Consider the following 15,001-nt stretch of genomic DNA (forward strand, 5'->3'; position numbering starts at 1 on the left):
TTCCATATGTATCTGACTTCTTTCTATGCCCCTCTCCCCTTTCCATCCAGCCTATGCCTCCTCTCTCCTTTTTGCATGATTCATTCCAGCTTCACTGCGTTCTTCATTTTTATCTCTCCTACACCAGATCTAGCATCTTTATCCCTCTCTCATTTCTCTGCTGACCCCCTTTCCAGCATCAATCTCTCTCTACTTTCTCATTCCTCTCTCCCCTTTCCCTCATCTGATCTCTCCATTCCATCCTAACTCCTTCCTTCCCTTTAATCTCCCTTCCAGCTGTTTCCTTCCATTTTTCCTTTTCCCTTCCCTCCTCCCCCTATCCAACAATAACTCTCTTCACATCCCTTTTCCTCCTCCCCTCCCAGCAGCATTTGTCCTTCTACCTCCCTCCAGGTCCAGTAACAGCTCTCCCTTTATCCAGCAGCTTCCCAGCCTCCAACAATGGCTTCCTCCCCTTCCAACAGCTTTCAGTACTTGCCTGCACAGCGATTTATTTAGGCAGCCTTGGGTCCATTGCCGCCTCTGAGGAAAGAGGAAGTTGCCGATGAATCACTGCCCTGGCAAGTACAAGAGCTGCTGGGAGGGGAGACAGCCACTGTCGAAAGTTTCGCAGGATCTTGCTCCCGCACACGCTAACCATCTCTCTTCCACCTGCAGCTGTAGCTCTCTCCCTTCCACCTAGACCTTCCCCGCCGCCCTCTTCAGCAACTCGGCAGGGGCGGCGATCAAGACAGGCTGCCAACGTCAGGCCCTTCATTCTCTGAGTCCCACCTATTTTGTTTCAACTTCCTGTTTCCGAACAGGCGAGACTCGCAGAGGGAAGGCCCCAACGTCAGCAGCCTGTCTGATAGCCCGAGGCTGGGAGGAACAGCAGCATTCCAACACTACCGCAGTCGGCAGGAAATTTAACTGCCGACTCAATCTCGCCGGTCCTGTATGGACTGGCAGAAATTTTCTGCGGACTGGCAGTTGAAGAACAGTGCTATATAAAATCGTGTCTGTCCTGACAAACAGATGCCTAACCACCATGATTCTCTAAACAGCATCCATGTCACAGGCGATGGTTAGAGAACCTTGTTGCTGCAGAACTAATCATGGTAAGGGAATCTCCCTGCTGTGATTAGTGCCGCAGCAAGGAACCTATCTCCCCCTCGAAGACAGCTGGCAGGATGCACACTCCCTCCTTCCAGAAACCCCCAAACCTCTCCCCTTGAATGTCCATGGCAGGAGTGGCCAACTCCTGCTGCTACTCCCGAGACATCCCCTGGCAGGAGGAATGCCCACTCCTGCCTGCCAAACCCCCAAAGCACCCCCCAAAAAAAAAAATTTCCGCAGCAGGAGTGCCCAATTCCTCTTGCCACCACCTCCGAAACATCCCTCGGCAGGAGGGATGCCCACTCTCTCCTGCCGCTTGCCCCATCATCCTCCAAAACCCCCAAACACCTCCTGATTCTACCCCACACTTCTCAAGTGCCCCCCCCCCCCCGGACACCCCCAAGATCCACTTGCCACCCCCTGAATGCCCCTGTACTTTTATCTGATGGCCGGCAAGAGGGATGGCCATATCCTCCTGCCGGCAGGCCCTCATTGCAAAATGATGGGTCTTCCCTTTCCCAGTGCGTTCAGGGATGTACCGGGGAGGGGCCTAAGACTCCGATTGACCAGATACCTAAAACCCTTCTCTTGAGGGGAAATGTGAAGGTAAAAGCACTTTTCTGCTAAGAGCAAATTGCAATGAATTTCAAGAGTAGTGAATATTAGAATCCTTTTGTTAGCATACATATTGTTGCCAATATAACAAACTAACAAGCTTTCTTCAACCACCATATTCAAGTCTGCTCAGTGAATCTTTTTGCACCTTTGTTTTTGAACTAAACACACTCAATAGCTACCTCAGTGTGTTTAAATAATTAGGAATATGTTTTTAGTGGTTGTGATACCTTCGTTTAGAAATTGCATAAGAAAAGTGGCTGTTGAGGCAGAATTCAAAAGTAATTAGGTATTCTTGGGTTTCTAATAGGAAATGCATTATTAATCTTGAGGGCTAGCAGTATAAAAATGGAGCTCTGTGTGCAACAGACTTGGAAGTCATTGCAATATGGTAATTCTAGGCAAGGCCTCTGGTAGTCACAGAATGCAGCAGTTGTAAGCGTCTGTGACTCTTTGCTTGTAACATTATCTTCATGGAATGTTTTCTAATATTTTAAACTCTTGGAAATGAAAGGGGAAAAGTATGTTTTTAGGTTGCTAGATAATGCAGTGATTGAAATGAGAAATAAAGTTCATGTTCTGTTTTTTATAAATTATGTAAAAATGCACACATCCTAACTTTTTTTTTTTTTGCCCCTCTTCTTTTTTGCTTTGCTCCATTGGTACTGTTCCTGCTTGGACTGCAACATGCAATACTTGGAATTCCTGATTTTATTATGTCTTTGTGGCTGTATCTGCAACACATGAATGGTGGAAACATATTGTTTACAAAGTAGCTGTAAGTATTGCTCACTATCATTGTATACTGTGCCTACTGTTGATGCATTCTTTTAAATATGACTATAATACATTACATGACTTTTTCCAATTCTGCAAGCACAGTAGAAAAATATTGGCAAGAGTTCTCTTTGTAGCTGAAGTAGGAAAGGAATGTTTACTGTATTTATTCAAAGCACTGCTTGGCTGTAAGATTTAGAGCGCACAGATGATTAGAGAAAATTTTTTTTATTAAAAAACCCAAAAATTTGCAATGATTTTGTTAAATGTTCAGCATTAAACATTTTCCTTCCTCATGCAGGATTAAATTGTGCACATGTATTACTACTTATTATTTCTGTAGTGCTACTAGATGTACACAGCACTGTACATTAAACATGAAAGAGACCAGTCCCTACTTGACAGAGCTTAACAATGCTGATTTTCAAAAAAGACATGACAAATAAGAGATTAGGGAATTGCTTACAGTGTAGTTGATGTCTTTGCAGGAGTGCTGAACCTCTCTTTCAAATGGGTGTGAAAACAAATCACTCTGATTTTAAGAAGCTAATCTTCATGTGTTCACTTTGTTCATCTCATTCCTTACATGCACACACCAAACAAAACTATAGTTCCATTTTTTTAATTATCTGCTTTTTGGTGGCATGTCCCAGGTGGTCAGGGTTCTGCCCCAGCCTGCAATATGGGAGAAAGATCCAGAACTCCAGTGCCCACTCCACTCCAAATGTTTGCTTTGTCTTGACTGACTATAACCAAGTTACTTGAACCACATTTGAAATCATGAGGTGGAGGTGGAGAAGAGGCATCTTCTTCCAAAAAGGGCTTGGTCTATGTAAAGATCATCTAACGCTGCATTCCAGTGGGTCTTCCTTGGAAAAGCCATTTGCCTCCCTCATCAGCAATGTTAAAAATCCAGTCACAAAGGAGCAGCACCAGGCATCTGGAAAAGTGGTACGAATCTCCTCTGAAGTTTATTGGGTCCAAAACTATCATCACAATACTTGTACAGGCATGAGGTGAAGGCTGGTTCATTATCCTCTATTAAATGTGTAGGAAATGCGCAAGCATGTCAGCAGTGCAGTCTAATCTATTGAAAAGATGACATTGGCACAGTTGCTGATAGGTTTTGGTCTCTACTACTACTGCTAGTCATTTTTATAATGCTGCTAGATGTGTGCAGTGCTGTACATTAAACAGTCCTGCTCAACAGAGATTACAATCTAACTAAAACAGACAGGACAAATAGAGGTTAGGTATTCTCTCACAGAGGGAATGATTACCCAGACATTGGTATGTTACAAGTGGGTAGGAGTTAAAAGTAGCCTCAAACAAATGGACTTTTAGCCTAGATTTGAATACTGCTAGAGACTGAGCTTGACGTACTGACTCAGGTAGTCTATTCCAGACATACAGTGCTTCAAGATAGAAGGGCCGAACTGTTGATATGCCTGGTATCTCTGGATTTACTCACCTAGGGTCCGATCAACATGGATATTTGTCCTACTTTGCTATTACGACCTAGCTTTTGAAAAGTCAGGATTAATGTGTAAGGATTATGCGAAGCAGGTTATTTCTTCTCTTCTCCAGGCGATACAGATGTCTTCACCTGTGGCTTATGCTTCCTTTTGAAGGCTTTTCCTTTCTTGGGTACTTCTCAACATTGGCACACTTCCAGAGTTCTTTGTTTTATATTCTTTCTTTTTTGGCACAAGCGTATTGCCAAGGGCTTAGCGTTCAATTCCCTTCAGCTTCAATTGGCAATCTTAGCTTGTTACAAGGGCTAGGTATCTTGCTCTTCGCTTACTTCTCAGCTTCATGTAGTTCAGTTCCTAAAAGGAGTACAGTATATTTGTATACCTCTTAAGAAGCCCTGTCCGGAGTATAGTCTTAAGGTACTTCTTCGCAGTTTACAGAAGGCTTTGTTTCAACCTTGTCTTTTGAGATTTTAAAAGGCTGTGATGTTGAACACTGTGTTTCTTGTGGCCATGGCTTCAGCTCGGCGGTTTTCTGAGTTGCAGACCTTGTACGGTGGGGATTCTTATTTCTGATTTACAAATTCTGGGGTGTCAGTTCGGACAGTACCACAATTTCTTTCTAAGGTTGTGTCATCCTTTCTTTTATGCCGCTCTCACTTTTCCTTCCTTCTTCCTGGGAGGAGGATTGGGGAGGCGAGCTTTTCTTCACTGCATTTTTTTTAAAAGTGCATAGCATTCTCCACAATCTAGGTTTCTAACGACTTTTAGTCGTTTAGATCACTTCTTTGTATTCTTTAAGGGCACGACAAATGTATTGCAGCGTCCAAAGCCTCTATCGCTCGAAGGGTCCAGGAGGACATTCTTTATGCTTACTTGACGGTTGACAGAAGAACTTCATGACCATTCAGCCAGAGCAATGGTGGCTACTTGGACTAAGTCCAGAGGTTTTTTCCTTGGAGGAGTTTTGTCATGCGGTTACTTGGTCTTCCAAGAATACTTTATCTCAGCATTACTAGTTGGATGTGGGGGCGCATGCGGAGGCTGCGTTTAGTGCTTCGGTTGTTGCGGAGGTGGCGTTTGCTTCCCACCCAGATTGAGGATTACTTTGCTACATCCCATTGGTCTCTGGATTCATCTGCTGCTGTTGCTAAGGAAGGAAAAATTATTTTCTTACCTGTTAATTTTCTTTCCTTTAGACGCAGCAGATTAATCCAGAGCCCCACCCTTTCTGGATATTGACTGTTGGTTTTTTCTTTTGCAACTTTCGAAGTCTGTTATTATTGATAGTTGTATTCTGTATTATTACCTTTTGAAATTTGTTATGGGAAAGAAGTTTTTTACATGATAAGCGTATTTATGGTTAATGATGCTTGGGCAAGGAGCAATACTGAAGATGCAGGAGGCGTGCCAGCCAGTAGGACCACCTGTTAATCAGTTTCTCTATCTCCACCTGCTGGTAGATGTGTGCTATCCCATTGGTCTCTGGATTCATCTGCTGCGTCTAAAGGAAAGAAACTTAACAGGTAAGAACATTATTTTTCCGTCTGTCTTTCTTTCTCTCTCTCTCTCCTTGGCAGCTTTCTGTCTTGTCTATCTGTCTTTCTTTCTTTTTCTCTCTCTCTCTCCTTGGCAGCTTTCTGTCTTGTCTATCTGTCTTTCTTTCTTTTTCTCTCTCTCTTTCCTTGGCTGTTCTCCACCACCCCTTGCCTGCTTCCCCTGTCTAGCAGTAGCCTTCTCCCTTCCTTTTACCTACCCCCCTGTCCATCAGCACCCCTTCCCTGCTCCCCCTGTCCAGCCCTTCTCCCTTCCTTTTTCTCCCCCCCCTGTCCAGCAGCACCCCTTCCCTGCTCCCCCTGTCCAGCAGCAGCCCTTCTCCCTTCCTTTTGCCCCCCCCTGTCCAGCAGCACCCCTACCCTGCTCCCCCTGTCCAGCATCTGCTAGCCCGGCAGCCTCGGGGCTTTTACTAGGCTGGCCCACCTCGCATTATCGAAGTGGGCTGGCCTAGCAAATGCCCTGCGACTGCTGCGTTTGCTGGTCGGGGGGTGAGAAGAGGCGTCCCGGCAGCGCAGGAGTCAAACCACCGCTGAAATCACCGTCGCAAGCCGCCCCATGCGCCCAAATCGAATTTGGCACGTATGGACACAGCACAGTGGCAGGGATCACAAAACCCTAAGTGCACATGTGTGCTTAGGGTTTTATTATAGAGGATTCTGCACCACCAGTATGTGTATGGAAACTTTCAGTGTTTTCTCACATGTATTTAATCAAGTATCCTCCTTCTAATGATACCACAGATATGTCTCCCAGGTGGATTTTATTTAGATCACTAGTCAGAAAGACTTTATTTTAAATCATAGTTTTCTACAGAAAGACTCATTCTTGATGGTATCAAAAATAATAAAACCCTTAGCGCTCATGCGCACTAGGATTGAAACTCTGTGCCTCCGCATGCGGAGTACAATAAATCTCTCCCCTACTTGAAGGAGCCTGTGGCGGTTTCCCCATCACCCTCCCTTGGCGATGCTGCAAACCCGGAGCCAGTGGTGGCGACCACGGCGGCGACTCCTGCCCTCTCTCCTTCTGCCAAGGAAACCCCGAGCGAGACCAAAAGTAAAAACAACCTCTGCCATGGAGGGGGAAAGGGGTGCTTCCGGTTGCAGCAGGGAAGGGTGGGGCTTCTCGGTGATGGATAGTGCCGGGAGCCAATAGGGAGCTAGAGGTGCGACTGCCTAGCCAATGAGGAGAAGGGCAAGGATGTGAGGACATTGGCTAGGCTTTCTCTCCTGCAAACAGGATATTTTAGACGTTTACACTGTTATATTTGATTCCAGATTCCAGGGTCCAAGCCACACTTCAGAGGCAAAAGGAGAAAATAGGAGAAGGGAACTAGGGGCTGAAAAAAGGGTAGGTGTTAGAAGGGGCCTGGAGCTGCGGTTGGTATTGTACAAGGCTGGAACTTGGGACTGCAAAAGGTAAGTTGTGAGAGAAGGGGGGCTGGGGCTGGATTAAGGGGGCTGGAGCTAGGGTCGGTATTGTACAAAGGGAACATGTAAGAAGGGGGCTGGGGGCAAAAAGGGTATATATGTGAGAAGGAGACTGCAAAAGGAACATGTGAGAAAAGGGGGCTGGGGCTGGAGGCTGAAAGGAAAAAGATGGGAGAAGGGGACTGGGGGGGTGCTGAAAAAAGGGGACATGTGAGGGAAAGAGGCTTTGAAGGGGGTTTCTTGGGAAAAGAGACCTGATGTAGGAGGCTGTTAAAAGAAAACAGTTCAGAGAAGAGGGCTGAAGCTTGGGACTGCAAAAGGTGAGTTGTGAGAGAAGGGGTCTGGGTCTGGATTAGGGGGCTAAAAAGGAAGACAGGTGTGATAAGGAGACTGGGGCTAGAACTGAGAGCTGGAAGAGCAGGTATGAAAGGGGGTTAGGGTTGGGGGCTATAAAGGGAATGTGTGAGAGAAAGGAGCTGGGGATGAAAAAAGGTGGGAGAAGGGGGCTATAAAAGGGGACAAGTGAGATAAAAGGACTGGGACTGAAGCTGAGGGCTAAAAAGGGGGCATGTGAGAGAAAGAGGCTGAAAATAGGAGCTGGAAGAATAAGTGAAGATGCAGAAGGAAATGTTGATGGGGAAAGGGGGAATAGAGAGAGAGTTCTATGGAGGTGAAGGACAGAGAAAGGGGACAGATTTTTAAGTTGGTGAAAAAAGGTGGAAATAGGGAAGGTAAAAGGGGAAATGGGAGCCATACTGGATCAGACTAATCTATTCTAGCACCCGTTAATGTAACGGGCTAAACACTAGTAATCTTAATATTTATAATCAGATGAAGGTTTCACTTTTTGAAAAATAACTTTTCAGATTAGTTTGTTATATCAAAAAATTACTGATTTGTTTATACAATTAGAAATAAATATGAAATTATTGTGAGGTGATAAGTAGTATTCTAGTGCAATAGGCATGTCATTCTGGACAAGTGAGCAATCTCATGGCCAAGAGCCTTTGCAGCAAGGATCCACTCTGGAATTTTTATGTAACTATCTTCACTGAGAGAACTCTACCACCACCTACAGTTTTTTTCCTTGTGCCCGTGAGCCTTAAGGAATTTTTCTGTTCTGCTCTGCCTTCTTTTATTTGTTTTTTTGCCTATTTTTCTTAAGTTTTCAGTGCTCAGAGCTTCTCGATTCCATGGTTCAGCTCTGCCTTCATGGAGAAGAAACAGACTGTGGTCTGCCACTGACAGGCCAATCCCTGTTAGGCACCTGCAGAAGTGTTGTCCCCAGTTAGCATTGCTCACCTACTGCTTGGCAGTGATTTGAGTGCAGGCTGTCGGGCATATGTAGGAGGCTCAGCAGTGTCTCTTAGGATGCCAGTTGCGTTTTTGCCTCCACCCCCCCCCCCCCCAGTTTTGTGCATCCTTTGGTTCATGGGGGGTGGGGGCTCAGTCAGACATTGTGTCCGACTGGCCACTCGAAGATCCAGCGTTCTTCATGAGAGTGATTTCTTCTCCCTTTCCAGCTACTATTGAGTAGCAGGTCACAGTGAGTAAGGTCGTTACAGCCTCTGAGGTGCATGGGGGGGAGGAGGGTGGTCTGTTGTTCAATAATTTTGTGGTTGTATTTGTTCCCCTATGTTCCTCCACCCTAAGTTCACAGGTTTTTACGTTTTATTTGGCCATTTTTTAGCATTTTTTGGTGCCAAAATCCTGCTGACAGCCATCTTGGATTTTAGCAATCTATTTTTCAAAAGTTTCCTGCAGCTTCAAAATATCTTGTTCTTCTACTATCCCACATTATTCTGGGATCAGTGGGTTACCGTATTTTTCGTTCCATAAGATGCACTTTTTCCACCCCCCAATAAAGGGGGTAGAAATAATTTTCCACCCCCCAATAAAGGGGGTAGAAATAAGGGTGCGTCTTATGGAGTGAATATTCAACCCCCCCATACCTTTTTAGAACTCTGGTGCCCTCCGTCACTGGATGCGACTGCCTGCCTGGTCCCCGCCAGTTTCCGTGAGCACTGACAGCTGACATGGCTGCCTCAGTACCTATTTTTAATTCGGCAGGGCAGCTCCCAGCCTCCCCCCCCCCCCCCATCGTTACCTTTTTTACATTCTAGCGCCCTCCCTTGCTGGATGCAACTGTCTGCCTGGTCCCCGCGAGCACTGACCACTGCCTCTGAATCCTCTTATTTTCCCTTGCGGCAGAGCGGCGCACAAGGCTGGACGCCTGGTTCCGCGCCGCTTAGTTCTCACGGGAAGTGGCGCGGGACCAGGCGTGCAGCCTTGTGCGCCGCTCTGCCGCAGGGAAAAGAAGAGGACTCGGAGGTAGCCGCGACAGCAATCAGTGCTCGCGGGAACTGGTGGGGACCAGGCAGGCAGACGTGTGCAGCAAGGTAGGGTGCCAGAATTAAAAATTTAATGGGGTGGGGGGGGGGGAGGGAAGCCAGGAGCTGCCCTGCTGAATTAAAAATAGGTACCGGGGGGAGGAGAGAGAGGCCGGGGCCTACCCTGCCAAATTAAAAATAGGGAGGGAGAGGCCGGGCCTGCCTGCTGGGCTGCCTGTGAAGAGGGAGGTCTGCCTGCCTGGGGGGCTGCCTGGGAGAGGGGAGTCCTGCCTGCGTGCCGTGTCTCTACCTGACTGCCAGCCACTAGGCATGCTCACTTTGTCCCTACCTGCCTGCCCTGTCCTAGCCAACCACTAGACCACCAGATGGAGGACAGGGTACAGAGCCTGGCAGGGAGGGGGGACAGGGTACAGAGCCTGGCAGGGAGGGGGGACAGGGTGCAGAGCTTGGCAAGGAGTATGGGGTTGGGTGCAGAGCCTGGCAGGGAGAATTTAGTTCAGAATGTTTTTTTTCTTGTTTTCCTCCTCTAAATCTAGGGTGCTTTTTTTTGAGCTAAAAATACGGTATTTTCCTCTATCTGCCAGGACTATGTAGGAAGCCTCAGAATTTCAGAGACTTAAATCCCTCCCCCTCATACCTCATCACTGTGCCAGTATTCCAGCTCTCCAGTCTTCCTTCCTACAAGCCGGGCTGTAGGAGTCTTTATCTTTTCTGCTCATGTTATATTTCACATAGTTTCAGTGTTTTGCTTTCACGTTTTTTACCCTTGTGCTGTGGACGCTCCTGCGGAGACATCCTTGAATGCGGGAGATTGCAGACCTTTGGAAAAAGTCTGCTTCTAAGGTGGTCCCTGCTTCTTAGTAAATCCCCCGACAGCCTGCACATCAGACCGGGGCTCAGGGACCGTTCCCTTGGGAGCTTGCTCACCCCAGGTTAGTCCGCTAATGGGTAGAGTGCAGGCTGAGCGGTTCTGTAGAGGTACAACTGGGATCGGAGCCAGTCTGCATTCCTCCGCCAGACTCTTCCTCCGCCAGGTTTCAGTGCGGCATGTCCGAGGGTGGTGGAGGTCACCGGCCTTAGTGGTCAGGCCGGTGGGGTAGTTGTAATACTTGAAATCCAGTTTTACAGTTCATTGAAGCAAAGAATCTCCCTTTAAGCTTTCTCTCATTCAGCACAAGTCATAGTGAGTACAGGCTGACAGCCTGAATCAGCGATTTAGGGGGATCTTGAAAAGGGTTTCTTGGGTGGTTTCTCTGCATGCCCTACCCCTCCCCACCTCTAAAATCCAGAAATCACCATTTTCTGAGGGTTCCTGTAATTTTCCCAGGCTTTTTTTCTTCAAAATTGGCACCTGCGGTGGCCATCTTGGATTTTTCTCAATTTGAATTTAAGCATATTTTTCTTACTTCCAAGCTTTGTTTTTGCAAGATTCAATCCTCGTTTGCGGTAGATGGCTGTCAGATGCGCAAGCGTGTTCCACATGTGCTGCAGCCTGCGAGGCTTGCCCTGATTCGGTACCTTCGACCTCCAAAGAGGGTCTTCCAGCACCTTCTGCCCTGACTCCCATGAAAATGGTGTTGGGGGACCCTGGGGAGCATGCTGGTGACATTTCAGCTAAACACAAGCTCATCTCTGGCAAGAAACCTCGCATATCCTCCAAACAGTCCAAAACTGGTTGGCTCTCCCGGAGAATGGGTTTTCCACAGAATTCGTGAATATGCTTTATCAGGCATATTTAGTTAAAAAGACTCTGCCTGTTTCCTTTCTGCTGGCTCTGATGCCAGTCACAGGGACATCTGCTTTACAGGACCATGGTCTTTTCTCTTGTCTTCTTCAGGGGTGCCAGCAGATAAGCTAGTTGTGCCAGACACTTTATATACATCTGCTTTCGCTGGGAGGCATTGCGGCAGTCGCAGATGTGGCCAACTTGTGGATCTCCCAGGATCCGGATCAGTGCAGAGCCCCATATTTGGGGAATGATCCCACTGTGCGCCAATTTTTCAAGCACGCGTGCCTTGTTGATTTGATCTCTGAATCTCTTCAGGAATTGAATCTGCAGTCTGAGCAGCCTGTCACTGCAGAATGTTCACTTATGAGTGATCTGAGGCCACAATCCGCCTCTTTTCCTGATCATCCTCATTTGGATTCTTGCAAACATCTGAAAGACTCCTGAGGGTCCCTTGAAGTGTGCTCCCACCAATGACACCCGCTTGCCAGGTTCCAAATAATTTAAAAAGGGACATCTTCGTAAATTTTGCTGGACAAGCAAAAAAGCAAAGGATGATATGTAACAAATGGATATCTTTCTCCCAGAATCTCAGAGGGAGCACCTGGAGAAGAAACAAAGGAAATAAAGACATTTTATATAGATTAATACGTCCAACCAGCGATATGGGGAGAGACATCCATGTCTCCATTTGTTGTTTAGTGATATCTAGTAGGCGAGGAACAATGCAGGCGTAAAGGTCAGCAATCCTGCTGAGGAGCATAATCAATCTCCAGGTATCAAAGAGTCCTGCGCCCATTTGAGAGGAAAAGCAGGACCCAACTCTATTCACAAACTATCCAAAGGAGACATGGCTTCTGATTTATCTAAATTTAGCTTAAAACCTGAAAAGTCTCCATACTCACGGATGAATTCCAATTTATTTTCACTCAGAGAATAGTTAAGTTCTGGAACGCGTTGCCAGAGGATGTGGTAAGAGAGGTTCCTTAGCATAGCAGCAGATGAATCCAGAGACAAGTGGGATAGCTCACATCGACCAGCAGGTGGAGATAGAGAAACTGATTAACAGGTGGTCTTATATACTGGTATTCCTCCTGTCCATTCAGTTTGCTCTATCTCCCAGCAGGGTTCGTAGCTATACCTCTAGCTCCTGGATTCTGGCTGTGCCCGGTGGATTTGGGTGAATTTATGGTCTTCTGTTGAGACTCGTTCTCTTCAGAGAGACAGGAGTGCCTGGCTGAGCGGTGCCGGCTTTGGGAGCTACACCTGGGCCCCCCCCAGGTCCCTTCTCCACCCTCCCCTCCGGTTGCTTGAGGGGTTGACTTGGGCTCGGTATTTTTCTTCATTCCAGTACAAAAAAAAAAAAAATTCTGAGCCTGCCTATGCTGGGCTGTGCCTTTTGGTCAGCTTTCGGTGCAATTACCAGCCATAACCTTACTTGCTTGCTGTTGTGTGATTGGAAGTTTGTTTGGGTGAGTAAGAAATTTGGTTTTCTGGGGTTTTAGTGAGTTTTGTGCGATCCCGGATGCCGATTTTGTTGGAGGGCTGCGTCGGCGATTTTGGCGGGCTTTCTCCATTTTAAAAAAAAAAAAATGGCGGAGGCTGTAAAACGGTGTTCGCGCTGTGGGAAGCGCAGGACACTGTCGGGACTGTGCTCTGCCGGGTGTGCAGATACACCGGCAGAGGATTCTTTCATGCCGGCGTGTGACTTGGCAATTTCCCGCGCTGGGGAGGCGCAATCGAGCTTCTCTTCCCTCGCGGTCGAGTCGGCCATGATTCAAGGCACGCCGGCGTCTGAGGGGAATTCGGCGGCTGTAGCGGCGTCGGGAGCGCTGGGAGAAGCCGCGGTTCCGGTCTACTGCACAGGACAGGCAGGGTCGGCGGGATTCGGGCTAGGCTCGTTTTCTCCAGAATTTGTCATGTTAATGCACCGTGCCTTTGTTTTACAGAGCTATCTGCCTGTTTAGCCGGTGCCTTTGAATTTTCCTGTGCTGCCTGTTCCCTCTACTTCCACTACTACTACTAATATTAGTAATACTGGTACTGCTGCTGTTAATGCTGTTTCCCCTCCGGTGAAGTCTCAGGTAGCGAAGAGGCGCAGGATTGCGGCGGTGGACGAAGGGGACCCTGACCCTGTCTCCCCTTTATCTCTTTATCCCTTCCTGAGACGCTGGAGGAAGGTGAGGTGCTGGATTTGGAAGCGGAGGAACCCCCGGGTAGGGATGTGGATGATCCTTCCGCTCTCTGGCTTTTTCACAGGGAAGAACTTTCTTCTTTAATTTCTAAGGCATTGCAGGGATTAAACATCTCGCAAGAGGATACTTAAGTTTCTGGGTCCGCAAACCCCCTTATGGCGGGGACGCGCAAGCCGACTAGGTCTTTTCCTGTGCATGAAGCAATGCAGGAGCTTATTGAGACGCAATGGGACACTCCGGAAGCTAGTCTACGGGTGTCGAAAGCCATGCGGCTCTTGTATCCTGTTGCCCCGCAAGAACTCGAGAGATTTAAGTTACCCAGGGTTGACGCGCTGGTGGCCGCGGTTACCAAAAAGACTACCTTGCCGGTTGAAGGAGGTGTTGCGCTGAAGGATGTCCAGGATAGGAAGATTGAATCTTCACTGAAAATGTCCTTTGAAGTGGCTGGAGTCACCTTGCAAGCCGCGATTTGCAGTTCGTATGCGGCGCGGGCTTGTCTGCAATGGTCTCAGCTGATGGCGGATAATTTGATGGAGTCCGGGGGATCTGTTCCCTCGGAACTGGCTGATTTGGAGTCTGGTCTAGCGTATGTTGCGGACGCCTTATATGATATTATTCGCGCGTCTACAAAGCAGATGTCTCTTTCGGTGGTTTCTCGCAGATCTTTATGGCTCCGTAATTGGGCTGCGGATGCGGCTTCCAAACTTCGGCTAGTGAAACTCCCTTTTAAAGGGCGTTTGTTGTTTGGGGAAGATTTGGATAAATTGGTGAAGGATTTTGGTGATACCAAAACACAGCGCTTACCGGAAGACAGACCTAGGCCCCCTTTAAAATCCTTGGCGGCCAGACCACGTTTCCGGGATGTTAAGAGATATAGACCTGGTAAGCCATCCTTTCAGCCCGCTTATGGTTCCTTCCCTTCCTTGAGACCTAGGTTTCCGCAAGAGTTCCTTTCGTACGGCGAAACCCCCATCAGCTCAGCCAGCCCGTGCTCCAGCAAGTCGCACCCCACAATAACAGGGTCTCAGCTCCCTCCGCTATTCCCTTGGGGGGACGGCTGTCTGCCTTCCTGGCGGAGTGGGCCAAGATCACGTCGGATCAGTGGGTTTTGGATATTATTCAAGACGATTACAAGTTAGAATTCGCCTCTCCCGTCGCCGATTCTTTCTTGGTGTCCCCGTGCAATGGGGCAGCCAAGGGAGACTCGGTTCGCCTGACTCTTCAGGTGCTTCTGGATCTGGGGACGGTGGTGCCGGTACCTCCGGAGGAGGTGGGTCTCGGCAGATATTCCATTTACTTCATTGTGCCCAAAAAAGGGGGATCATTCAGACCTGTGCTGGATCTCAAAAGAGTCAACAAATTTCTCAGGGTTCGCCATTTCCGTATGGAGACAGTGAGCTCATTGATTGCAGCGGTGAAACCTGGGGAGTTCCTCACGTCCCTCGATCTAAAGGAGGCGTACCTCCACATTCCGATCTGGCCTCCGCATCAACGATTTCTTCGGTTTGCGATCCTAGGCCAACATTATCAGTTTCGGGCCATGCCCTTTGGTCTTGCAACGGCTCCCCGCACCTTTTCGAAGGTGATGGTGGTGGTGGCAGCATTTCTGCGCAAAGAGGGAATTCGTGTGCACCCTTACTTGGACGACTGGTTGATCTGCGCCTCTTCCAGGCGGGAGAGTTTGTCGGTGACTCAGAGAGTGATCTCTCTTCTTCAGTCTTTGGGGTGGATCATCAACTTTCCCAAGAGCTCTCTGTCCCCGTCCCAGTCATTGGAGCATCTG

General features: G+C 47.9%; 1 protein-coding gene across 5 annotated transcripts in view; it reads left to right on the forward strand.

Moving 5' to 3' along the window:
* Positions 1-15,001, forward strand: part of SEPTIN7 (septin 7) — a 266,147-nt gene that overhangs the window by 35,307 nt on the left and 215,839 nt on the right. For 3 of the 5 annotated variants that reach the window (XM_033930201.1, XM_033930196.1, XM_033930197.1), the window contains exon 2: positions 2,484-2,488. The exons of the other annotated variants lie outside the window; for them this stretch is intronic. In XM_033930201.1, coding sequence (XP_033786092.1) covers positions 2,484-2,488 — 5 coding nt within the window. The remainder of the gene's footprint in view (positions 1-2,483; positions 2,489-15,001) is intronic. 5 annotated transcript variants of the gene reach the window in all.

Source organism: Geotrypetes seraphini, chromosome 2 (assembly GCF_902459505.1).
Source record: "Geotrypetes seraphini chromosome 2, aGeoSer1.1, whole genome shotgun sequence".
In the NCBI taxonomy this organism is placed as follows: domain Eukaryota; kingdom Metazoa; phylum Chordata; class Amphibia; order Gymnophiona; family Dermophiidae; genus Geotrypetes; species Geotrypetes seraphini.